The sequence below is a fragment of the Hermetia illucens genome, chromosome 5, assembly GCF_905115235.1.
Source record: "Hermetia illucens chromosome 5, iHerIll2.2.curated.20191125, whole genome shotgun sequence".
In the NCBI taxonomy this organism is placed as follows: domain Eukaryota; kingdom Metazoa; phylum Arthropoda; class Insecta; order Diptera; family Stratiomyidae; genus Hermetia; species Hermetia illucens.
In genome coordinates, this window is record NC_051853.1 from 105,956,166 (window position 1) to 105,978,420 (window position 22,255).

The 22,255-nt window shown below is 43.2% G+C and overlaps 14 protein-coding genes and 1 long non-coding RNA gene across 18 annotated transcripts; 7 read left to right on the top strand and 8 right to left on the bottom strand.

Moving 5' to 3' along the window:
* Positions 1-82: 82 nt before the first annotated feature.
* On the bottom strand, positions 83-566 carry LOC119656841 (histone H2B). The gene has a single exon (XM_038063490.1). It carries the CDS (start codon positions 512-514, stop codon positions 143-145), a length of 372 nt encoding a protein of 123 aa, XP_037919418.1. The 5' UTR covers positions 515-566; the 3' UTR covers positions 83-142.
* A 24-nt stretch (positions 567-590) lies between these two features.
* Positions 591-6,285, top strand: LOC119656838 (histone H2A). Its single transcript, XM_038063487.1, has 2 exons — positions 591-717; positions 5,772-6,285. The coding sequence occupies exon 2, from the start codon at positions 5,853-5,855 to the stop codon at positions 6,225-6,227; it is 375 nt and encodes a 124-aa protein (XP_037919415.1). The 5' UTR covers positions 591-717; positions 5,772-5,852; the 3' UTR covers positions 6,228-6,285.
* A 1,118-nt stretch (positions 6,286-7,403) lies between these two features.
* On the bottom strand, positions 7,404-9,328 carry LOC119656847 (histone H4). Its single transcript, XM_038063498.1, has 2 exons — positions 8,977-9,328; positions 7,404-7,969 (listed from the first exon to the last, which is right to left on the bottom strand). Exon 2 carries the CDS (start codon positions 7,739-7,741, stop codon positions 7,430-7,432), a length of 312 nt encoding a protein of 103 aa, XP_037919426.1. The 5' UTR covers positions 7,742-7,969; positions 8,977-9,328; the 3' UTR covers positions 7,404-7,429.
* On the top strand, positions 7,989-13,197 carry LOC119658192 (histone H3-like centromeric protein CSE4). The gene is made up of 2 exons (XM_038065460.1): positions 7,989-8,816; positions 12,647-13,197. The coding sequence occupies exons 1-2, from the start codon at positions 8,408-8,410 to the stop codon at positions 13,135-13,137; spliced, it is 900 nt and encodes a 299-aa protein (XP_037921388.1). The 5' UTR covers positions 7,989-8,407; the 3' UTR covers positions 13,138-13,197.
* Positions 9,458-9,941, bottom strand: LOC119656840 (histone H2B). The gene has a single exon (XM_038063489.1). It carries the CDS (start codon positions 9,887-9,889, stop codon positions 9,518-9,520), a length of 372 nt encoding a protein of 123 aa, XP_037919417.1. The 5' UTR covers positions 9,890-9,941; the 3' UTR covers positions 9,458-9,517.
* LOC119656839 (histone H2A) lies at positions 10,086-10,607 on the top strand. Its single transcript, XM_038063488.1, has one exon. It carries the CDS (start codon positions 10,175-10,177, stop codon positions 10,547-10,549), a length of 375 nt encoding a protein of 124 aa, XP_037919416.1. The 5' UTR covers positions 10,086-10,174; the 3' UTR covers positions 10,550-10,607.
* Positions 10,761-11,580, top strand: LOC119656849. Its single transcript, XR_005250106.1, has 3 exons — positions 10,761-11,313; positions 11,368-11,487; positions 11,566-11,580. It is a non-coding gene; the product is annotated as an uncharacterized LOC119656849 (long non-coding RNA).
* Positions 11,682-13,644, bottom strand: LOC119656845 (histone H4). Of its 2 annotated transcripts, none has more exons than XM_038063493.1 (2): positions 13,296-13,644; positions 11,682-12,288 (listed from the first exon to the last, which is right to left on the bottom strand). In XM_038063493.1, exon 2 carries the CDS (start codon positions 12,058-12,060, stop codon positions 11,749-11,751), a length of 312 nt encoding a protein of 103 aa, XP_037919421.1. In that variant the 5' UTR covers positions 12,061-12,288; positions 13,296-13,644; the 3' UTR covers positions 11,682-11,748. The 2 variants fall into 2 exon arrangements, with proteins under 2 accessions (XP_037919421.1, XP_037919422.1); XM_038063494.1 differs by lacking the exon at positions 13,296-13,644 and adding an exon at positions 13,027-13,140.
* Positions 13,645-13,777: 133 nt separating this feature from the next.
* LOC119656842 (histone H2B) lies at positions 13,778-14,260 on the bottom strand. Its single transcript, XM_038063491.1, has one exon. It carries the CDS (start codon positions 14,207-14,209, stop codon positions 13,838-13,840), a length of 372 nt encoding a protein of 123 aa, XP_037919419.1. The 5' UTR covers positions 14,210-14,260; the 3' UTR covers positions 13,778-13,837.
* A 136-nt stretch (positions 14,261-14,396) lies between these two features.
* On the top strand, positions 14,397-14,928 carry LOC119657991 (histone H2A). Its single transcript, XM_038065209.1, has one exon. The coding sequence runs from the start codon at positions 14,496-14,498 to the stop codon at positions 14,868-14,870; it is 375 nt and encodes a 124-aa protein (XP_037921137.1). The 5' UTR covers positions 14,397-14,495; the 3' UTR covers positions 14,871-14,928.
* A 1,117-nt stretch (positions 14,929-16,045) lies between these two features.
* LOC119657010 (histone H4) lies at positions 16,046-17,953 on the bottom strand. 2 transcript variants are annotated; one of them, XM_038063751.1, is made up of 2 exons: positions 17,620-17,953; positions 16,046-16,612 (listed from the first exon to the last, which is right to left on the bottom strand). In XM_038063751.1, exon 2 carries the CDS (start codon positions 16,382-16,384, stop codon positions 16,073-16,075), a length of 312 nt encoding a protein of 103 aa, XP_037919679.1. In that variant the 5' UTR covers positions 16,385-16,612; positions 17,620-17,953; the 3' UTR covers positions 16,046-16,072. The 2 variants fall into 2 exon arrangements, with proteins under 2 accessions (XP_037919679.1, XP_037919680.1); XM_038063752.1 differs by lacking the exon at positions 17,620-17,953 and adding an exon at positions 17,351-17,465.
* Positions 16,635-21,846, top strand: LOC119658194 (histone H3-like centromeric protein CSE4). The gene is made up of 2 exons (XM_038065461.1): positions 16,635-17,459; positions 21,296-21,846. Exons 1-2 carry the CDS (start codon positions 17,051-17,053, stop codon positions 21,784-21,786), a joined length of 900 nt encoding a protein of 299 aa, XP_037921389.1. The 5' UTR covers positions 16,635-17,050; the 3' UTR covers positions 21,787-21,846.
* On the bottom strand, positions 18,103-18,587 carry LOC119657008 (histone H2B). Its single transcript, XM_038063750.1, has one exon. It carries the CDS (start codon positions 18,532-18,534, stop codon positions 18,163-18,165), a length of 372 nt encoding a protein of 123 aa, XP_037919678.1. The 5' UTR covers positions 18,535-18,587; the 3' UTR covers positions 18,103-18,162.
* Positions 18,734-19,251, top strand: LOC119657007 (histone H2A). The gene has a single exon (XM_038063749.1). The coding sequence runs from the start codon at positions 18,819-18,821 to the stop codon at positions 19,191-19,193; it is 375 nt and encodes a 124-aa protein (XP_037919677.1). The 5' UTR covers positions 18,734-18,818; the 3' UTR covers positions 19,194-19,251.
* LOC119657011 (histone H4) lies at positions 20,331-22,198 on the bottom strand. Of its 2 annotated transcripts, none has more exons than XM_038063753.1 (2): positions 21,945-22,198; positions 20,331-20,937 (listed from the first exon to the last, which is right to left on the bottom strand). In XM_038063753.1, exon 2 carries the CDS (start codon positions 20,707-20,709, stop codon positions 20,398-20,400), a length of 312 nt encoding a protein of 103 aa, XP_037919681.1. In that variant the 5' UTR covers positions 20,710-20,937; positions 21,945-22,198; the 3' UTR covers positions 20,331-20,397. The 2 variants fall into 2 exon arrangements, with proteins under 2 accessions (XP_037919681.1, XP_037919682.1); XM_038063754.1 differs by lacking the exon at positions 21,945-22,198 and adding an exon at positions 21,676-21,790.
* Positions 22,199-22,255: the final 57 nt, after the last annotated feature.

Genomic DNA, 22,255 nt, shown 5'->3' on the forward strand with positions numbered 1-22,255 from the left:
GATGATATTTTGAGGTTGGATTGAAGAAAAGGTAAATATTATTTGAGGAATGAAAATTTTGTAGTTTACTCTTTGTTAATATTTTTTGTGGCCCTGAAAAGGGCCTTTTGTTCTTGCATTGGATGGCAATGCTGTTGTAGATTTACTTGGAGCTGGTGTACTTGGTAACAGCCTTTGTTCCTTCACTAACAGCGTGCTTGGCCAACTCTCCAGGAAGCAGAAGCCGGACGGCGGTCTGGATTTCCCGACTGGTGATGGTTGAGCGCTTGTTATAGTGGGCCAAACGCGAGGCTTCGGCGGCGATACGTTCGAAGATATCGTTGACGAAGCTGTTCATGATGCTCATCGCCTTTGATGAGATACCGGTGTCGGGATGGACTTGTTTCAATACTTTGTAAATGTAGATTGCGTAGCTCTCCTTCCTCCTCTTCTTCTTTTTCTTATCTCCTTTCGAGATATTCTTCTGGGCCTTTCCGGCCTTCTTGGCTGCTTTTCCACTGGTCTTTGGCGGCATCGTAACTTCTCAGTTCGAATAACACGGTCCAACTGTATCTGCATTTCCTTTGAACAGATATTTATACATAGGAGACGAAAAACGCACACATCCAACGCACTTTTTCTCGGTAATAGGATGAGTAATCCACCACTACACTAATAGATTTTCGGAATCAGGAGCGGCGGTGGCGAGTATAAATGTTAGTCAGAGGTAGCGGCGAGGCCAAGACAAGACAAGACCAAGACAGTCAGTGTTGAGCGTCCGAGGCGATCGGACGTGTTGACAAGTGTGTAAACCACGCGGTGATAACTGTGAGTTTCATATAACGGTGAGTGTTAGTGTGTGCGACATTCGATCGACACCAAGCAAAAGTGAAAAGAATCGGAATCGAAATAAATAAGAACAACAAATAAGACAATAAGTTTAAAACAGTGAGCACAAAGACGATGAGTGAAACTGACGCGGCCGGGTTCACGAAGGTGACCCGGAAAAAGCGTAGAAAGGGTACGGACAGCCCGACGGGCGGCAAGTCCGAAGATAATGACGACGGAGGCGAAACGGCTTCCGAAGTGACTTTGTCGAGCGACTGCGAGACTGAGTCGCAATCTGACTCCGACGGGACGGTGAAAAGCTCCGTGTCCGTGGGAACAATACAAGATTCTGTTGCTCTGCGCAAGCAGAACAAACAGCTTCTGAAGCAGCTCAAGGCAGCTCGCGCAGAGAACCGGCATCTGGCGACCGTCATCGAGTCGCTGGAGGCCACCATCGCCCGGACGTTCGGGCCATCAGCCGCCACGCAGACAACAACCACGCCAACGGCACCAACAACAACAGCTGAGGTGATGGACACCACTGTCCACACCGAGCAAGCATCGCCGGCACCACTCGCCCTGCCATCCGGGACACAACCTGAGGCCTTCCCTTCACTCAATGTAACAAGAAAACGCCAGCCCGCTGCAGCAACTAAACAGCCAACGACAACACCGAGACAACAGCAGCCGAGACCATCTGCTGCAGTGCCAGCTAAAAAGGAGGTAAGTCGAAAGATTCCTCCACTAGTTGTAGTCGAGCCTTTAGCGACCTTCAAAACGGTGAAAGAATCCATTGCGCGTGCCCTACCCAATAGTTATCTGATTAAAAAATCAGGTAACTCCCACCAAATACTCACCCAAACGCCGGAAGACTACTCGGCAGCCAAAAAAATCCTGGTGGAGAACAAGAACAAGTTCTTCACCTACACCCTTCCCTCCGAAAAAACCACAAGCCTCATCCTTAGAGGCCTGGACGCTTCTTTCTCGCCTGCCGAGATTCTAGATGAACTGAAGGCGCAAGGAGCCTCCAGTGCCATGAGTGTCAAACCTTTCGTCACAACTTGGGCGAAGACCATGAATGTGCAGCTAGATCTGTGGCTGGTCACATTCGACTCCTCGTTCTCGGAGCAACAGATCTCCAGCATCAGGGCGATTCAACATACCCTGGTGCGCTTCGAGCAAATCAATAACAAGCAGGTCTTGCAATGCAAGAACTGCCAACGAGTGGGTCATGCAGCAACAAACTGCCACCTCACGTACCGCTGCGTGAAATGTGACGCCGTTCATGGTCCGGGCGAGTGCTCAAAAACACCTGAGCAGGCACCAAAATGTGTGAACTGCGGGGGCAATGACCACCCCGCCAACTATCAGAAACTGCCCGATGTTCGTCCGAGTTGTGGCGAGGAGGAATGCTCAAAAACGAGCACCACCCACCCGTCCTATTCCTACTCCTAGAAAGATCGACAACCCTGCCTTCACGCGGCCATCTGTGTCCTTCGCAGACACCGTGCGGAGCAGACATCCGTCCGCCCCGGCATCCCAACACCCAAAATCCAGCGAACATTTCCAACCCCGATTTCCTCGAGTTCGCCAGGAAATCGCAGGAATTCCTGCAAATGTTCAACGCGATGGTCGGCATTTTAACGTCCAATAATGGATGTTAAGATCATCGAGTTGAACATTAACTCGATCATCGGCCGTGCCCGCAGGCACGAACTCGAGCTATTTCTTGGCGAGCATAAGCCCAACATAGTTCTCCTGTGTGAAACCAGGCTGAACTATAGACATAGACCCATTTTCCCAAATTTCAACCTGTACAGAACCGACCGTCCACAGTCCAATCCACTAGGCCGAGACACCTGCGGTGGAACGGCCATCCTTATTTCCGATAAATTCCTTTCCAAACAACTGTTCCCACCGCCCAATAGCTTCAAATCTATTGAGGTCACCCTTATTTCCTTCGAAACCCAATCATCCCTGGTCTTCGTAGCTGCTGTCTACTGTCCCGACCAATCCCTTGATATCCATGACATCCGTTCGATCCTATCCTACTGTGCCGCTCAACCGAGAGCAAACAAATCCTGGTACGTAATTATAGGGGGAGACCTCAACGCCAGGCACCCGTCATTGGTTCGATGTACGGTCGAACCAGAACGGGGAAAAGCTCCACCGTTTCCTAACCACCTCTAATCCCAATATTAACCTCTCCCACTTCAGCCCTGCCCTCCCTTCATTTAACAAAGGGTACTACCATTCCTACCTTGACCACTTCCTAATCAGCAGCAACCTCACCATCAAACCCAATCCCAATACCTATCCCTTCCTGGAAACAGCCCCCGGTATCAGTGACCATGATGCCGTCGTCTTAGAAATTTCACTCCCCGACAGAGCCACCAGGCCCTCACCCACTTTAGTCCCTGACTTCCAGAAGGCGAACTGGAAACTCATCAACCGAACCCTTAAATCCAGACTTGAGCCCCTCCTCCTCCCTACCAACGCAACAGTTTCCAACGACACCATAGATTGGACAGTTCGTCAGTACACTGAAGCAATTCAGCAAGTATGTGACGAACTGATACCTTCTCGGTCCCTCAACTACCGTAACCTCATTTCTCTCCCAGACGATATCCTCGCGGATATAAAATATAAGCGTACCCTAAGGCGGAGGCTATTTAGAAATAGATACTCTCCGCAATCCTCTCCTCTCCGTGACGAAATCCTTTCCCTTGACAGGTCAATCCGCGACAGAATTTTAACTCTATATACCAACCACCTACACAAACGCCTCTCCAACATCGAGCTGAACCCTGATACCTTCAGGGAGCTCAAAAAAACTTGTCCTCGTCTGGGCAAGCCCTCCCAGCAAACCACCATCCTCCCACAGAATATCCCAACTCCCGAAAAGGTGAACATCCTAGCCAACCACTTCCTTCAAGCGCACCATTGCACCCTCCACATTCGCGATCAACACTTTGAAAGTGTTGTGAGCGAATCCATAGGACAAACTCCAATCCACTCCAACTTTTACCAACCCAGTCCCAACCTAAACCTATTCACTCAACCCCTCACCCATCCCGATGAACATGATAATGTTTCTCCCATCCACTTTGTCAGCCCAAGTTCAGTGGAAGCTGCAATTGCAGCCTCCAAGAACAAAAAATCAGTGGGTCTTGACAAAATCCCGTCCATAGTTCTAAAAAAGTGCGCCCCCAATATTTCCACCACACTCTCCTCGATCATAAACCACTGTATCCTCAACGCTCACTTCCCCTACAGAATGGAAAAATGCTCGCATAGTTCCCGTCCCAAAAAAGAACCTAATCCACTCAATCCCGATAGCTACAGGCCTATCTCTATCCTTTCTTCCACCACCAAAATCTTCGAGCGGATTATCAAATCCCTCATAGACGAGCATTGCACCTCCAACAATACTCTACCAGAGTTCCAATTCGCCAACCGAACTAAACACTCGGTTGAGCACGCGCTACTTGTCCTCAAGACTGATATCCTCCTGGGTATCAATCGAAGGACACCCACCATAGCCTGTCTCCTTGATCTAAGGAAAGCTTTCGACTCCGTATGGCAATACGGACTCACGTACAAGCTTTCCGAAATCCTCAATTTCCATCCGCACCTCTGCAAGCTAATACTTAGCTTTCTAGATGGGCGGAAATCCTTAGTGAGCATCCAGCAGCACCTTTCCGCGTCCTATACCTGCCCAGCCGGCATTCCCCAGGGTTCAGTCCTGTCTGCAACCCTTTTCTCGCTGTTCACCGCAGACATCCCCAAACCACCTCCACACTCGTGTCCCATCCAAATCCTACAATACGCGGATGACCTCATCATTTACACAGCCACCAAAGACATCTCCCGTGGTGAAGCACGTCTGAATGCTTATTTGGACGAACTTTACCACTATTTCACCCGTTGGAAACTTTCCCTGAATCCCGACAAGTGTGAGACCATCGTCTTCCATGGAGACATGAAAATGACTCCGAAGATGTGGAGTGATGCCAGATCACTAGCACTTTCAATCCACGACCAGCCCATTCCCACTGTTAAAGAAGTCACCTACCTTGGGGTGACAATGACCTCCCGCCTCTCCCACGTACCTCACATCACGAAGGCACTAGGCCGTGCAACTGGTGCCCTCCGGTCCCTGTATCCTATCCTTAAATACAACGTCCCGACTCCAAGAAAGGTTAAGCTGTTTTGCTATAAACAGCTTATCCGCCCACTCCTCATCTTCGGCTTCATTTTCTGGTCCGACTGCTCCCCATCCCAAATGGAGCGACTCCGCCTAAGAGAGCGCAGGATCTTTCGCCACTGCGCCAACATCTTCAAGAACGAGGACCGCTCCAAATACATTTCCAACCAGATCCTCTATGAATCCTGCCAAACCCCACGCATCGACGCCTTCCTTGCCCGTCTTGCCCTCAACTTCCTGACCAAGTGCCAAGCCCACCCCAATCCCCTTGTTACCAATGCCATGCAGATCGAGATCGTTGAAGATAACCTTCTCCGAACTCATCTGTTCCCTCAGATCCTTCTATCTCTCCAGTCCCAGAACCGTCTGTTCGATTCCCTAGGTAGAGTAGTCTTCTACACAGGCAATTTCTCCGACTCCCAATTTTTTAAACCTTCCCATCATTAGCGCCCCTCCTAGCTTTTAATTCCCATCCCTCTCCCGCACGCATCCCATCCTACCCCAGTCCTTCTCCCTCCTAGTCCCATCCCTTTTTAACATATGCTCAACGAGTGGAGGTTTTTTCCGATTTTCCTCCAAACAGCTTGTTATATTTTTCAAATGTATTCTTTAGTAATAAGTTAGTTTAAGCCATAGTTTATACCTTAGATTAAGCGTAGCTGTTAAGGTAGTACATAAGTTAGGTTAATTTAGTATTGTAATTTTATAGGGTAAATAAAAATTGTTGTTTTGCGGAAAATTGTTGTTTTGCGGCGAGGCCAAGACTGAACTATACGTTCGTGGACTCAGGTCGTGCGCTCTAGTTTGCTGAAAGTCAAGTAATAAATTTTTATTAAACATGTCTGGCCGTGGTAAAGGAGGAAAAGTTAAGGGAAAGGCAAAGTCCCGATCAAACCGTGCTGGACTTCAATTCCCCGTCGGTCGTATCCATCGTCTGTTGAAGAAGGGAAACTATGCTGAACGTGTTGGTGCTGGCGCTCCAGTATATTTGGCTGCCGTGATGGAGTACTTGGCTGCTGAAGTCCTCGAGTTGGCCGGTAACGCTGCCCGTGACAACAAGAAAACCAGGATCATCCCAAGGCATTTGCAATTGGCCATCCGTAACGACGAAGAATTGAACAAACTTCTGTCTGGAGTAACCATCGCTCAAGGTGGTGTACTTCCAAACATCCAAGCTGTTCTTTTGCCAAAGAAGACAGAAAAGAAAGCTTAAGAAATTCCATCTGTGAAGCTGCATCAAAAAATCAACCGTCCTTTTCAGGACGACAAAATACGCAAGCGAAGAGTAAAGAGAATATTTGAATTCGTTCATAAGCAATTCGGCTTAATAATCGATATTGATAATTTACAAGTGCGAAGCGAAAAGTAAAGAAAAAATTTTTGATGTTGATACTAATTGAATTCGTTCGTACAGAATTCGAATTAAGAATGAAAATTGATAATTTAGAAGTGGATTGAACCATTGATAGCGTAGTGTTTGATGGTTTGACATGTACGGAGGTTGGGGAAAGTGGGAGGATATTTGATTTGGACAATGGTGAAATCGATCGGTGAAAATTTGCGGTAAAGGGTGAAGTATTGGATTGTTTTTACAGCGAACAATCGTGAAATTAGATAGAATAGCAAAAATTAATTGTTTTAGCGGATAGAGAAAACTTTTTGATTTTGGAAAAGTTTGCAAAGCACTGCACTGCTCGATGCGTATTGACATTTGCGGTTTAGTGCAGGTGTACGGGTGGCACCGAACTCGACTTGCAGCCGTACTTAAACCGGACGGAGCGAGTGGAGTCGAGTTGTACCGGGCATATTGGTTGGCACCGGGCTCCGCGCTCGACTTGTAGCCGTACTTAAAAAGGACGGACCGAGCCGAGCGGAGTTTTGGGGAAATTTTATTCGCAGTTCGGGTCGGAATTGAAGTGAGAAGTTCGAAATGAAAAGTTTTTGGCGGTGATCGTGATGAGTTTGTACGGATGGAAGGTGAGTTGAAGTGAAGTATTGTGATAATATATAGTATTGATATGTGAATTACAGGGAATACTCAGAAGGAATGTTGGATATATTGGGAGGATGGAAAGGTTAGGTCACAAGTATTTTTCAATGTGTAATATGAAATGAATAAATAATTAATTGCGATTTTAGAGAAAGCATCAGAGTAAGTTTTAATTATGAATATGTGAATACTCGGGACAGTGTTTATATGTCTACTAATGAATTTTCACATCAATGCGTAGTTGATCAAATTGGACTGAGTGTGGAAAACTGGAAATATTCGCACTTGGAGACACATTCACTTCTGGAAAGCAAGGATTTCAATCGAAGGTAAAGTTTTACTCTTTGTTTATATAAACTTTGGCCCTGAAAAGGGCCGTTTTCTGCAATTCTCTTCGAACAATATTGTTCGGTACTTGTATTCGCTTAACCACCGAAACCGTAGAGGGTGCGTCCTTGGCGTTTTAGTGCGTAGACTACATCCATGGCGGTGACGGTCTTCCTCTTGGCGTGTTCAGTGTATGTAACAGCGTCACGGATAACGTTTTCCAAAAACACTTTCAAGACACCACGAGTTTCCTCATAGATGAGACCTGAGATACGCTTCACACCACCTCGACGAGCCAAACGACGGATTGCTGGTTTTGTGATACCTTGGATGTTATCACGAAGAACCTTGCGATGACGCTTTGCTCCTCCTTTTCCCAATCCTTTGCCACCTTTTCCACGACCAGTCATCTTGAATATTCACTAGAAGTTACTTCGACAAGAGCTCGAAAGATACTGTCGAAGTTTTCACCCAAGCCAAAATTTATACCTTCTGAATCTTGTTCATACATGTGAATTCAGGTTTCCTCGCCTATCCGTATAGTATGTACGTACACGTCGCTATTGTAAGTATTGCAGCCAGGGATGCAGAAGATATTTTAGTCCTTAATTTATCCGAATAGATTTTAATGCACGGTTCTAAAAATATAATTACAAGAAAATAGAGAAAATATGTTTTAGAATCCGACAAAAATAAATATGTAAAATGGTACATGGTGGAGCCTGAGAAAGTCCTAGACGCAGAATTTATCTCACTAGCTGTACAAGTTGCCTAATAGTTATAAATGAAGGGGTATGAATAATAGTTATCATTGAAAATTAATGGGAAAGTAGAATAGTTAGTGAGATATTAAAATAATATAATCGAACCCATTGGAAAAAGGATCTCGAAAATATAAAATTCGGGATTGAAAATTAATCTAACGGGTCTTGAAATATGTTTGTAGTGGTGCGATGTGAGATATGTATATGGAGTAGGTTCAACTATAAATGTGAGTGGCATATGTAGGCTGGGCATATTTTGTCCGTGAGTCTCGTGAAGTAAACTTCGAACGTCGTTCATTTGAGTTTGAGAAGATGGCCCGTACTAAGCAGACAGCCCGTAAATCGACTGGTGGAAAGGCACCACGAAAACAATTGGCCACCAAGGCAGCTCGCAAGAGTGCACCAGCAACCGGAGGTGTTAAGAAGCCCCATCGTTACCGCCCAGGAACTGTAGCTCTTCGTGAAATCCGTCGTTATCAAAAGAGCACTGAACTTTTGATCCGCAAATTGCCCTTCCAACGGCTAGTTCGTGAAATCGCTCAGGATTTCAAGACTGATTTGCGTTTCCAAAGCTCAGCAGTCATGGCCCTCCAAGAAGCCAGCGAAGCTTACCTCGTCGGTTTGTTCGAAGACACCAACTTGTGCGCAATCCACGCTAAACGTGTCACTATTATGCCAAAGGACATTCAATTGGCCCGCCGTATCCGTGGTGAACGCGCTTAAGCGACAGAGTTCTTTAATTTAGAATTCAATTTAAGAAAAACGGTCCTTTTCAGGACCACAAAATCCTTAAACAGAGAGTAAAATTTTCTTAAACAATCAGAAATGAAAATTAGAAATGCTAGTTCAGTAGATAGATATTAAAAAGGAGATGTGCTTACCTATGGAAGTAATTTTCCTATCTTCACAGAAGTTTAGTTAAAAGTAGAGGATCTTTTAATGCATATATATTTAGCACGATCACTTACACTAATACTTTTGAACGATTTTGAATAACTTACATTGACTAAACTCTTAGAACGATTTTAGAATTTTCTTAATACTAACTTGTTTGCAAAATTCATTGACTAGACGCATGTTTTAAGTATCTCACGCACATATACGAATGGGTGGCCGCTTGGCTGCCAATTGCCGGCAGCTGCTGCCTTTTGTAGAGAAAAGTGGCATGTCTATGTATTAGTGTGAATGGCTAACGGAGCATGGATAGCGAGTTTGTTGGTGTGCGGATATGTGAAATCGACTTGACGCTATTAATTGGCGGCAAGGAAGTCTTCCAAGGATGATATTTTGAGGTTGGATTGAAGAAAAGGTAAATAATTATATTGAGGAATGAAAAGTTTGTAGTTTACTCTTTGATAATATTTTTTGTGGCCCTGAAAAGGGCCTTTTGTTCTTGCATTGGATGGCAATGCTGTTGTAGATTTACTTGGAGCTGGTGTACTTGGTAACAGCCTTTGTTCCTTCACTAACAGCGTGCTTGGCCAACTCTCCAGGAAGCAGAAGCCGGACGGCGGTCTGGATTTCCCGACTGGTGATGGTTGAGCGCTTGTTATAGTGGGCCAAACGCGAGGCTTCGGCGGCGATACGTTCGAAGATATCGTTGACGAAGCTGTTCATGATGCTCATCGCCTTTGATGAGATACCGGTGTCGGGATGGACTTGTTTCAATACTTTGTAAATGTAGATTGCGTAGCTCTCCTTCCTCCTCTTCTTCTTTTTCTTATCTCCTTTCGAGATATTCTTCTGGGCCTTTCCGGCCTTCTTGGCTGCTTTTCCACTGGTCTTTGGCGGCATCGTAACTTCTCAGTTCGAATAACACGGTCCAACTGTATCTGCAATTTCCTTTGAACAGATATTTATACATAGGAGACGAAAAACGCACACATCCAACGCACTTTTTCTCGGTAATAGGATGAGTAATCCACCACTACACTAATAGATTTTCGGAATCAGGAGCGGCGGTGGCGAGTATAAATGTTAGTCAGAGGTAGCGGCGAGGCCAAGACTGAACTATACGTTCGTGGACTCAAGTCGTGCGCTCTAGTTTGCTGAAAGTCAAGTAATAAATTTTTATTAAACATGTCTGGCCGTGGTAAAGGAGGAAAAGTTAAGGGAAAGGCAAAGTCCCGATCAAACCGTGCTGGACTTCAATTCCCCGTCGGTCGTATCCATCGTCTGTTGAAGAAGGGAAACTATGCTGAACGTGTTGGTGCTGGCGCTCCAGTATATTTGGCTGCCGTGATGGAGTACTTGGCTGCTGAAGTCCTCGAGTTGGCCGGTAACGCTGCCCGTGACAACAAGAAGACCAGGATCATCCCAAGGCATTTGCAATTGGCCATCCGTAACGACGAAGAATTGAACAAACTTCTGTCTGGAGTAACCATCGCTCAAGGTGGTGTACTTCCAAACATCCAAGCTGTTCTTTTGCCAAAGAAGACAGAAAAGAAAGCTTAAGAAATTCCATCTGTGAAGCTGCATCAAAAAATCAACCGTCCTTTTCAGGACGACAAAATACGCAAGCGAAGAGTAAAGAGAATATTTGAATTCGTTCATAAGCAATTCGGCTTAATAATCGATATTGATAATTTACAAGTGCGAAGCGAAAAGTAAAGAAAAAATTTTTGATGTTGATACTAATTGAATTCGTTCGTACAGAATTCGAATTAAGAATGAAAATTGATAATTTAGAAGTGGATTGAACCATTGATAGCGTAGTGTTTGATGGTTTGACATGTACGGAGGTTGGGGAAAGTGGGAGGATATTTGATTTGGACAATGGTGAAATCGATCGGTGAAAATTTGCGGTAAAGGGTGAAGTATTGGATTGTTTTTACAGCGAACAATCGTGAAATTAGATAGAATAGCAAAAATTAATTGTTTTAGCGGATAGAGAAAACTTTTTGATTTTGGAAAAGTTTGCAAAGCACTGCACTGCTCGATGCGTATTGACATTTGCGGTTTAGTGCAGGTGTACGGGTGGCACCGAACTCGACTTGCAGCCGTACTTAAACCGGACGGAGCGAGTGGAGTCGAGTTGTACCGGGCATATTGGTTGGCACCGGGCTCCGCGCTCGACTTGTAGCCGTACTTAAAAAGGACGGACCGAGCCGAGCGGAGTTTTGGGGAAATTTTATTCGCAGTTCGGGTCGGAATTGAAGTGAGAAGTTCGAAATGAAAAGTTTTTGGCGGTGATCGTGATGAGTTTGTACGGATGGAAGGTGAGTTGAAGTGAAGTATTGTGATAATATATAGTATTGATATGTGAATTACAGGGAATACTCAGAAGGAATGTTGGATATATTGGGAGGATGGAAAGGTTGGTCACAAGTATTTTTCAATGTGTAATATGAAATGAATAAATAATTAATTGCGATTTTAGAGAAAGCAACAGAGTAAGTTTAATTATGAATATGTGAATACTCGGGACAGTGTTTATATGTCTACTAATGAATTTTCACATGAATGCGTAGTTGATCAAATTGGACTGAGTGTGGAAAACTGGAAATATTCGCACTTGGAGACACATTCACTTCTGGAAAGCAAGGATTTCAATCGAAGGTAAAGTTTTACTCTTTGTTTATATAAACTTTGGCCCTGAAAAGGGCCGTTTTCTGCAATTCTCTTCGAACAATATTGTTCGGTACTGTATTCGCTTAACCACCGAAACCGTAGAGGGTGCGTCCTTGGCGTTTTAGTGCGTAGACTACATCCATGGCGGTGACGGTCTTCCTCTTGGCGTGTTCAGTGTATGTAACAGCGTCACGGATAACGTTTTCCAAAAACACTTTCAAGACACCACGAGTTTCCTCATAGATGAGACCTGAGATACGCTTCACACCACCTCGACGAGCCAAACGACGGATTGCTGGTTTTGTGATACCTTGGATGTTATCACGAAGAACCTTGCGATGACGCTTTGCTCCTCCTTTTCCCAATCCTTTGCCACCTTTTCCACGACCAGTCATCTTGAATATTCACTAGAAGTTACTTCGACAAGAGCTCGAAAGATACTGTCGAAGTTTTCACCCAAGCCAAAATTTATACCTTCTGAATCTTGTTCATACATGTGAATTCAGGTTTCCTCGCCTATCCGTATAGTATGTACGTACACGTCGCTATTGTAAGTATTGCAGCCAGGGATGCAGAAGATATTTTAGTCCTTAATTTATCCGAATAGATTTTAATGCACGGTTCTAAAAATATAATTACAAGAAAATAGAGAAAATATGTTTTAGAATCCGACAAAAATAAATATGTAAAATGGTACATGGTGGAGCCTGAGAAAGTCCTAGACGCAGAATTTATCTCACTAGCTGTACAAGTTGCCTAATAGTTATAAATGAAGGGGTATGAATAATAGTTATCATTGAAAATTAATGGGAAAGTAGAATAGTTAGTGAGATATTAAAATAATATAATCGAACCCATTGGAAAAAGGATCTCGAAAATATAAAATTCGGGATTGAAAATTAATCTAACGGGTCTTGAAATATGTTTGTAGTGGTGCGATGTGAGATATGTATATGGAGTAGGTTCAACTATAAATGTGAGTGGCATATGTAGGCTGGGCATATTTTGTCCGTGAGTCTCGTGAAGTAAACTTCGAACGTCGTTCATTTGAGTTTGAGAAGATGGCCCGTACTAAGCAGACAGCCCGTAAATCGACTGGTGGAAAGGCACCACGAAAACAATTGGCCACCAAGGCAGCTCGCAAGAGTGCACCAGCAACCGGAGGTGTTAAGAAGCCCCATCGTTACCGCCCAGGAACTGTAGCTCTTCGTGAAATCCGTCGTTATCAAAAGAGCACTGAACTTTTGATCCGCAAATTGCCCTTCCAACGGCTAGTTCGTGAAATCGCTCAGGATTTCAAGACTGATTTGCGTTTCCAAAGCTCAGCAGTCATGGCCCTCCAAGAAGCCAGCGAAGCTTACCTCGTCGGTTTGTTCGAAGACACCAACTTGTGCGCAATCCACGCTAAACGTGTCACTATTATGCCAAAGGACATTCAATTGGCCCGCCGTATCCGTGGTGAACGCGCTTAAGCGACAGAGTTCTTTAATTTAGAATTCAATTTAAGAAAAACGGTCCTTTTCAGGACCACAAAATCCTTAAACAGAGAGTAAAATTTTCTTAAACAATCAGAAATGAAAATTAGAAATGCTAGTTCAGTAGATAGATATTAAAAAGGAGATGTGCTTACCTATGGAAGTAATTTTCCTATCTTCACAGAAGTTTAGTTAAAAGTAGAGGATCTTTTAATGCATATATATTTAGCACGATCACTTACACTAATACTTTTGAACGATTTTGAATAACTTACATTGACTAAACTCTTAGAACGATTTTAGAATTTTCTTAATACTAACTTGTTTGCAAAATTCATTGACTAGACGCATGTTTTAAGTATCTCACGCACATATACGAATGGGTGGCCGCTTGGCTGCCAATTGCCGGCAGCTGCTGCCTTTTGTAGAGAAAAGTGGCATGTCTATGTATTAGTGTGAATGGCTAACGGAGCATGGATAGCGAGTTTGTTGGTGTGCGGATATGTGAAATCGACTTGACGCTATTAATTGGCGGCAAGGAAGTCTTCCAAGGATGATATTTTGAGGTTGGGTTGAAGAAAAGGTAAATAATTATATTGAGGAATGAAAAGTTTGTAGTTTACTCTTTGATTAATATTTTTTGTGGCCCTGAAAAGGGCCTTTTGTTCTTGCATTGGATGGCAATGCTGTTGTAGATTTACTTGGAGCTGGTGTACTTGGTAACAGCCTTTGTTCCTTCACTAACAGCGTGCTTGGCCAACTCTCCAGGAAGCAGAAGCCGGACGGCGGTCTGGATTTCCCGACTGGTGATGGTTGAGCGCTTGTTATAGTGGGCCAAACGCGAGGCTTCGGCGGCGATACGTTCGAAGATATCGTTGACGAAGCTGTTCATGATGCTCATCGCCTTTGATGAGATACCGGTGTCGGGATGGACTTGTTTCAATACTTTGTAAATGTAGATTGCGTAGCTCTCCTTCCTCCTCTTCTTCTTTTTCTTATCTCCTTTCGAGATATTCTTCTGGGCCTTTCCGGCCTTCTTGGCTGCTTTTCCACTGGTCTTTGGCGGCATCGTAACTTCTCAGTTCGAATAACACGGTCCAACTGTATCTGCAATTTCCTTTGAACAGATATTTATACATAGGAGACGAAAAACGCACACATCCAACGCACTTTTTCTCGGTAATAGGATGAGTAATCCACCACTACACTAATAGATTTTCGGAATCAGGAGCAGGCGGTGGCGAGTATAAATGTTAGTCAGAGGTAGCGGCGAGGCCAAGACTGAACTATACGTTCGTGGACTCAGGTCGTGCGCTCTAGTTTGCTGAAAGTCAAGTAATAAATTTTTATTAAACATGTCTGGCCGTGGTAAAGGAGGAAAAGTTAAGGGAAAGGCAAAGTCCCGATCAAACCGTGCTGGACTTCAATTCCCCGTCGGTCGTATCCATCGTCTGTTGAAGAAGGGAAACTATGCTGAACGTGTTGGTGCTGGCGCTCCAGTATATTTGGCTGCCGTGATGGAGTACTTGGCTGCTGAAGTCCTCGAGTTGGCCGGTAACGCTGCCCGTGACAACAAGAAGACCAGGATCATCCCAAGGCATTTGCAATTGGCCATCCGTAACGACGAAGAATTGAACAAACTTCTGTCTGGAGTAACCATCGCTCAAGGTGGTGTACTTCCAAACATCCAAGCTGTTCTTTTGCCAAAGAAGACAGAAAAGAAAGCTTAAGAAATTCCATCTGTGAAGCTGCATCAAAAAATCAACCGTCCTTTTCAGGACGACAAAATACGCAAGCGAAGAGTAAAGAGAATATTTGAATTCGTTCATAAGCAATTCGGCTTAATAATCGATATTGATAATTTACAAGTGCGAAGCGAAAAGTAAAGAAAAAATAATTTGATGTTGATACTAATTGAATTCGTTCGTACAGAATTCGAATTAAGAATGAAAATTGATAATTTAGAAGTGGATTGAACCATTGATAGCGTAGTGTTTGATGGTTTGACATGTACGGAGGTTGGGGAAAGTGGGAGGATATTTGATTTGGACAATGGTGAAATCGATCGGTGAAAATTTGCGGTAAAGGGTGAAGTATTGGATTGTTTTTACAGCGAACAATCGTGAAATTAGATAGAATAGCAAAAATTAATTGTTTTAGCGGATAGAGAAAACTTTTTGATTTTGGAAAAGTTTGCAAAGCACTGCACTGCTCGATGCGTATTGACATTTGCGGTTTAGTGCAGGTGTACGGGTGGCACCGAACTCGACTTGCAGCCGTACTTAAACCGGACGGAGCGAGTGGAGTCGAGTTGTACCGGGCATATTGGTTGGCACCGGGCTCCGCGCTCGACTTGTAGCCGTACTTAAAAAGGACGGACCGAGCCGAGCGGAGTTTTGGGGAAATTTTATTCGCAGTTCGGGTCGGAATTGAAGTGAGAAGTTCGAAATGAAAAGTTTTTGGCGGTGATCGTGATGAGTTTGTACGGATGGAAGGTGAGTTGAAGTGAAGTATTGTGATAATATATAGTATTGATATGTGAATTACAGGGAATACTCAGAAGGAATGTTGGATATATTGGGAGGATGGAAAGGTTGGTCACAAGTATTTTTCAATGTGTAATATGAAATGAATAAATAATTAATTGCGATTTTAGAGAAAGCAATCAGAGTAAGTTTTAATTATGAATATGTGAATACTCGGGACAGTGTTTATATGTCTACTAATGAATTTTCACATGAATGCGTAGTTGATCAAATTGGACTGAGTGTGGAAAACTGGAAATATTCGCACTTGGAGACACATTCACTTCTGGAAAGCAAGGATTTCAATCGAAGGTAAAGTTTTACTCTTTGTTTATATAAACTTTGGCCCTGAAAAGGGCCGTTTTCTGCAATTATCTTCGAACAATATTGTTCGGTATTGTATTCGCTTAACCACCGAAACCGTAGAGGGTGCGTCCTTGGCGTTTTAGTGCGTAGACTACATCCATGGCGGTGACGGTCTTCCTCTTGGCGTGTTCAGTGTATGTAACAGCGTCACGGATAACGTTTTCCAAAAACACTTTCAAGACACCACGAGTTTCCTCATAGATGAGACCTGAGATACGCTTCACACCACCTCGACGAGCCAAACGACGGATTGCTGGTTTTGTGATACCTTGGATGTTATCACGAAGAACCTTGCGATGACGCTTTGCTCCTCCTTTTCCCAATCCTTTGCCACCTTTTCCACGACCAGTCATCTTGAATATTCACTAGAAGTTACTTCGACAAGAGCTCGAAAGATACTGTCGAAGTTTTCACCCAAGCCAAAATTTATACCTTCTGAATCTTGTTCATACATGTGAATTCAGGTTTCCTCGCCTATCCGTATAGTATGTACGTACACGTCGCTATTGTAAGTATTGCAGCCAGGGATGCAGAAGATATTTTAGTCCTTAATTTATCCGAATAGATTTTAATGCACGGTTCTAAAAATATAATTACAAGAAAATAGAGAAAATATGTTTTAGAATCCGACAAAAATAAATATGTAAAATGGTACATGGTGGAGCCTGAGAAAGTCCTAGACGCAGAATTTATCTCACTAGCTGTACAAGTTGCCTAATAGTTATAAATGAAGGGGTATGAATAATAGTTATCATTGAAAATTAATGGGAAAGTAGAATAGTTAGTGAGATATTAAAATAATATAATCGAACCCATTGGAAAAAGGATCTCGAAAATATAAAATTCGGGATTGAAAATTAATCTAACGGGTCTTGAAATATGTTTGTAGTGGTGCGATGTGAGATATGTATATGGAGTAGGTTCAACTATAAATGTGAGTGGCATATGTAGGCTGGGCATATTTTGTCCGTGAGTCTCGTGAAGTAAACTTCGAACGTCGTTCATTTGAGTTTGAGAAGATGGCCCGTACTAAGCAGACAGCCCGTAAATCGACTGGTGGAAAGGCACCACGAAAACAATTGGCCACCAAGGCAGCTCGCAAGAGTGCACCAGCAACCGGAGGTGTTAAGAAGCCCCATCGTTACCGCCCAGGAACTGTAGCTCTTCGTGAAATCCGTCGTTATCAAAAGAGCACTGAACTTTTGATCCGCAAATTGCCCTTCCAACGGCTAGTTCGTGAAATCGCTCAGGATTTCAAGACTGATTTGCGTTTCCAAAGCTCAGCAGTCATGGCCCTCCAAGAAGCCAGCGAAGCTTACCTCGTCGGTTTGTTCGAAGACACCAACTTGTGCGCAATCCACGCTAAACGTGTCACTATTATGCCAAAGGACATTCAATTGGCCCGCCGTATCCGTGGTGAACGCGCTTAAGCGACAGAGTTCTTTAATTTAGAATTCAATTTAAGAAAAACGGTCCTTTTCAGGACCACAAAATCCTTAAACAGAGAGTAAAATTTTCTTAAACAATCAGAAATGAAAATTAGAAATGCTAGTTCAGTAGATAGATATTAAAAAGGAGATGTGCTTACCTATGGAAGTAATTTTCCTATCTTCACAGAAGTTTAGTTAAAAGTAGAGGATCTTTTAATGCATATATATTTAGCACGATCACTTACACTAATACTTTTGAACGATTTTGAATAACTTACATTGACTAAACTCTTAGAACGATTTTAGAATTTTCTTAATACTAACTTGTTTGCAAAATTCATTGACTAGACGCATGTTTTAAGTATCTCACGCACATATACGAATGGGTGGCCGCTTGGCTGCCAATTGCCGGCAGCTGCTGCCTTTTGTAGAGAAAAGTGGCATGTCTATGTATTAGTGTGAATGGCTAACGGAGCATGGATAGCGAGTTTGTTGGTGTGCGGATATGTGAAATCGACTTGACGCTATTAATTGGCGGCAAGGAAGTCTTCCAAGGATGATATTTTGAGGTTGGGATTGAAGAAAAGGTAAATAATTATATTGAGGAATGAAAAGTTTGTAGTTTACTCTTTGATTAATATTTTTTGTGGCCCTGAAAAGGGCCTTTTGTTCTTGCATTGGATGGCAATGCTGTTGTAGATTTACTTGGAGCTGGTGTACTTGGTAACAGCCTTTGTTCCTTCACTAACAGCGTGCTTGGCCAACTCTCCAGGAAGCAGAAGCCGGACGGCGGTCTGGATTTCCCGACTGGTGATGGTTGAGCGCTTGTTATAGTGGGCCAAACGCGAGGCTTCGGCGGCGATACGTTCGAAGATATCGTTGACGAAGCTGTTCATGATGCTCATCGCCTTTGATGAGATACCGGTGTCGGGATGGACTTGTTTCAATACTTTGTAAATGTAGATTGCGTAGCTCTCCTTCCTCCTCTTCTTCTTTTTCTTATCTCCTTTCGAGATATTCTTCTGGGCCTTTCCGGCCTTCTTGGCTGCTTTTCCACTGGTCTTTGGCGGCATCGTAACTTCTCAGTTCGAATAACACGGTCCAACTGTATCTGCAATTCCTTTGAACAGATATTTATACATAGGAGACGAAATACGCACACATCCAACGCACTTTTTCTCGGTAATAGGATGAGTAATCCACCACTACACTAATAGATTTTCGGAATCAGGAGCAGCGGTGGCGAGTATAAATGTTAGTCAGAGGTAGCGGCGAGGCCAAGACTGAACTATACGTTCGTGGACTCAGGTCGTGCGCTCTAGTTTGCTGAAAGTCAAGTAATAAATTTTTATTAAACATGTCTGGCCGTGGTAAAGGAGGAAAAGTTAAGGGAAAGGCAAAGTCCCGATCAAACCGTGCTGGACTTCAATTCCCCGTCGGTCGTATCCATCGTCTGTTGAAGAAGGGAAACTATGCTGAACGTGTTGGTGCTGGCGCTCCAGTATATTTGGCTGCCGTGATGGAGTACTTGGCTGCTGAAGTCCTCGAGTTGGCCGGTAACGCTGCCCGTGACAACAAGAAAACCAGGATCATCCCAAGGCATTTGCAATTGGCCATCCGTAACGACGAAGAATTGAACAAACTTCTGTCTGGAGTAACCATCGCTCAAGGTGGTGTACTTCCAAACATCCAAGCTGTTCTTTTGCCAAAGAAGACAGAAAAGAAAGCTTAAGAAATTCCATCTGTGAAGCTGCATCAAAAAATCAACCGTCCTTTTCAGGACGACAAAATACGCAAGCGAAGAGTAAAGAGAATATTTGAATTCGTTCATAAGCAATTCGGCTTAATAATCGATATTGATAATTTACAAGTGCGAAGCGAAAAGTAAAGAAAAAATTTTTTGATGTTGATACTAATTGAATTCGTTCGTACAGAATTCGAATTAAGAATGAAAATTGATAATTTAGAAGTGGATTGAACCATTGATAGCGTAGTGTTTGATGGTTTGACATGTACGGAGGTTGGGGAAAGTGGGAGGATATTTGATTTGGACAATGGTGAAATCGATCGGTGAAAATTTGCGGTAAAGGGTGAAGTATTGGATTGTTTTTACAGCGAACAATCGTGAAATTAGATAGAATAGCAAAAATTAATTGTTTTAGCGGATAGAGAAAACTTTTTGATTTTGGAAAAGTTTGCAAAGCACTGCACTGCTCGATGCGTATTGACATTTGCGGTTTAGTGCAGGTGTACGGGTGGCACCGAACTCGACTTGCAGCCGTACTTAAACCGGACGGAGCGAGTGGAGTCGAGTTGTACCGGGCATATTGGTTGGCACCGGGCTCCGCGCTCGACTTGTAGCCGTACTTAAAAAGGACGGACCGAGCCGAGCGGAGTTTTGGGGAAATTTTATTCGCAGTTCGGGTCGGAATTGAAGTGAGAAGTTCGAAATGAAAAGTTTTTGGCGGTGATCGTGATGAGTTTGTACGGATGGAAGGTGAGTTGAAGTGAAGTATTGTGATAATATATAGTATTGATATGTGAATTACAGGGAATACTCAGAAGGAATGTTGGATATATTGGGAGGATGGAAAGGTTAGGTCACAAGTATTTTTTCAATGTGTAATATGAAATGAATAAATAATTAATTGCGATTTTAGAGAAAGCAATCAGAGTAAGTTTTAATTATGAATATGTGAATACTCGGGACAGTGTTTATATGTCTACTAATGAATTTTCACATCAATGCGTAGTTGATCAAATTGGACTGAGTGTGGAAAACTGGAAATATTCGCACTTGGAGACACATTCACTTCTGGAAAGCAAGGATTTCAATCGAAGGTAAAGTTTTACTCTTTGTTTATATAAACTTTGGCCCTGAAAAGGGCCGTTTTCTGCAATTCTCTTCGAACAATATTGTTCGGTATTGTATTCGCTTAACCACCGAAACCGTAGAGGGTGCGTCCTTGGCGTTTTAGTGCGTAGACTACATCCATGGCGGTGACGGTCTTCCTCTTGGCGTGTTCAGTGTATGTAACAGCGTCACGGATAACGTTTTCCAAAAACACTTTCAAGACACCACGAGTTTCCTCATAGATGAGACCTGAGATACGCTTCACACCACCTCGACGAGCCAAACGACGGATTGCTGGTTTTGTGATACCTTGGATGTTATCACGAAGAACCTTGCGATGACGCTTTGCTCCTCCTTTTCCCAATCCTTTGCCACCTTTTCCACGACCAGTCATCTTGAATATTCACTAGAAGTTACTTCGACAAGAGCTCGAAAGATACTGTCGAAGTTTTCACCCAAGCCAAAATTTATACCTTCTGAATCTTGTTCATACATGTGAATTCAGGTTTCCTCGCCTATCCGTATAGTATGTACGTACACGTCGCTATTGTAAGTATTGCAGCCAGGGATGCAGAAGATATTTTAGTCCTTAATTTATCCGAATAGATTTTAATGCACGGTTCTAAAAATATAATTACAAGAAAATAGAGAAAATATGTTTTAGAATCCGACAAAAATAAATATGTAAAATGGTACATGGTGGAGCCTGAGAAAGTCCTAGACGCAGAATTTATCTCACTAGCTGTACAAGTTGCCTAATAGTTATAAATGAAGGGGTATGAATAATAGTTATCATTGAAAATTAATGGGAAAGTAGAATAGTTAGTGAGATATTAAAATAATATAATCGAACCCATTGGAAAAAGGATCTCGAAAATATAAAATTCGGGATTGAAAATTAATCTAACGGGTCTTGAAATATGTTTGTAGTGGTGCGATGTGAGATATGTATATGGAGTAGGTTCAACTATAAATGTGAGTGGCATATGTAGGCTGGGCATATTTTGTCCGTGAGTCTCGTGAAGTAAACTTCGAACGTCGTTCATTTGAGTTTGAGAAGATGGCCCGTACTAAGCAGACAGCCCGTAAATCGACTGGTGGAAAGGCACCACGAAAACAATTGGCCACCAAGGCAGCTCGCAAGAGTGCACCAGCAACCGGAGGTGTTAAGAAGCCCCATCGTTACCGCCCAGGAACTGTAGCTCTTCGTGAAATCCGTCGTTATCAAAAGAGCACTGAACTTTTGATCCGCAAATTGCCCTTCCAACGGCTAGTTCGTGAAATCGCTCAGGATTTCAAGACTGATTTGCGTTTCCAAAGCTCAGCAGTCATGGCCCTCCAAGAAGCCAGCGAAGCTTACCTCGTCGGTTTGTTCGAAGACACCAACTTGTGCGCAATCCACGCTAAACGTGTCACTATTATGCCAAAGGACATTCAATTGGCCCGCCGTATCCGTGGTGAACGCGCTTAAGCGACAGAGTTCTTTAATTTAGAATTCAATTTAAGAAAAACGGTCCTTTTCAGGACCACAAAATCCTTAAACAGAGAGTAAAATTTTCTTAAACAATCAGAAATGAAAATTAGAAATGCTAGTTCAGTAGATAGATATTAAAAAGGAGATGTGCTTACCTATGGAAGTAATTTTCCTATCTTCACAGAAGTTTAGTTAAAAGTAGAGGATCTTTTAATGCATATATATTTAGCACGATCACTTACACTAATACTTTTGAACGATTTTGAATAACTTACATTGACTAAACTCTTAGAACGATTTTAGAATTTTCTTAATACTAACTTGTTTGCAAAATTCATTGACTAGACGCATGTTTTAAGTATCTCACGCACATATACGAATGGGTGGCCGCTTGGCTGCCAATTGCCGGCAGCTGCTGCCTTTTGTAGAGAAAAGTGGCATGTCTATGTATTAGTGTGAATGGCTA

Bases quoted from the DNA above. Each gene is read 5' to 3' on its own strand.
- LOC119656841 (XM_038063490.1), bottom strand. From the start codon at position 514: ATGCCGCCAAAGACCAGTGGAAAAGCAGCCAAGAAGGCCGGAAAGGCC.
- LOC119658192 (XM_038065460.1), top strand. From the start codon at position 8,408: ATGGCCCGTACTAAGCAGACAGCCCGTAAATCGACTGGTGGAAAGGCA. The intron at 8,817-12,646 runs AAGCGACAGAGT...TATAAATGTGAG, and splicing joins TATCCGTGGTGAACGCGCTT to TGGCATATGTAGGCTGGGCA.
- LOC119658194 (XM_038065461.1), top strand. From the start codon at position 17,051: ATGGCCCGTACTAAGCAGACAGCCCGTAAATCGACTGGTGGAAAGGCA. The intron at 17,460-21,295 runs AAGCGACAGAGT...TATAAATGTGAG, and splicing joins TATCCGTGGTGAACGCGCTT to TGGCATATGTAGGCTGGGCA.
- LOC119656839 (XM_038063488.1), top strand. From the start codon at position 10,175: ATGTCTGGCCGTGGTAAAGGAGGAAAAGTTAAGGGAAAGGCAAAGTCC.
- LOC119656838 (XM_038063487.1), top strand. From the start codon at position 5,853: ATGTCTGGCCGTGGTAAAGGAGGAAAAGTTAAGGGAAAGGCAAAGTCC.
- LOC119656845 (XM_038063493.1), bottom strand. From the start codon at position 12,060: ATGACTGGTCGTGGAAAAGGTGGCAAAGGATTGGGAAAAGGAGGAGCA.
- LOC119656842 (XM_038063491.1), bottom strand. From the start codon at position 14,209: ATGCCGCCAAAGACCAGTGGAAAAGCAGCCAAGAAGGCCGGAAAGGCC.
- LOC119657991 (XM_038065209.1), top strand. From the start codon at position 14,496: ATGTCTGGCCGTGGTAAAGGAGGAAAAGTTAAGGGAAAGGCAAAGTCC.
- LOC119657008 (XM_038063750.1), bottom strand. From the start codon at position 18,534: ATGCCGCCAAAGACCAGTGGAAAAGCAGCCAAGAAGGCCGGAAAGGCC.
- LOC119657007 (XM_038063749.1), top strand. From the start codon at position 18,819: ATGTCTGGCCGTGGTAAAGGAGGAAAAGTTAAGGGAAAGGCAAAGTCC.
- LOC119656840 (XM_038063489.1), bottom strand. From the start codon at position 9,889: ATGCCGCCAAAGACCAGTGGAAAAGCAGCCAAGAAGGCCGGAAAGGCC.
- LOC119656847 (XM_038063498.1), bottom strand. From the start codon at position 7,741: ATGACTGGTCGTGGAAAAGGTGGCAAAGGATTGGGAAAAGGAGGAGCA.
- LOC119657011 (XM_038063753.1), bottom strand. From the start codon at position 20,709: ATGACTGGTCGTGGAAAAGGTGGCAAAGGATTGGGAAAAGGAGGAGCA.
- LOC119657010 (XM_038063751.1), bottom strand. From the start codon at position 16,384: ATGACTGGTCGTGGAAAAGGTGGCAAAGGATTGGGAAAAGGAGGAGCA.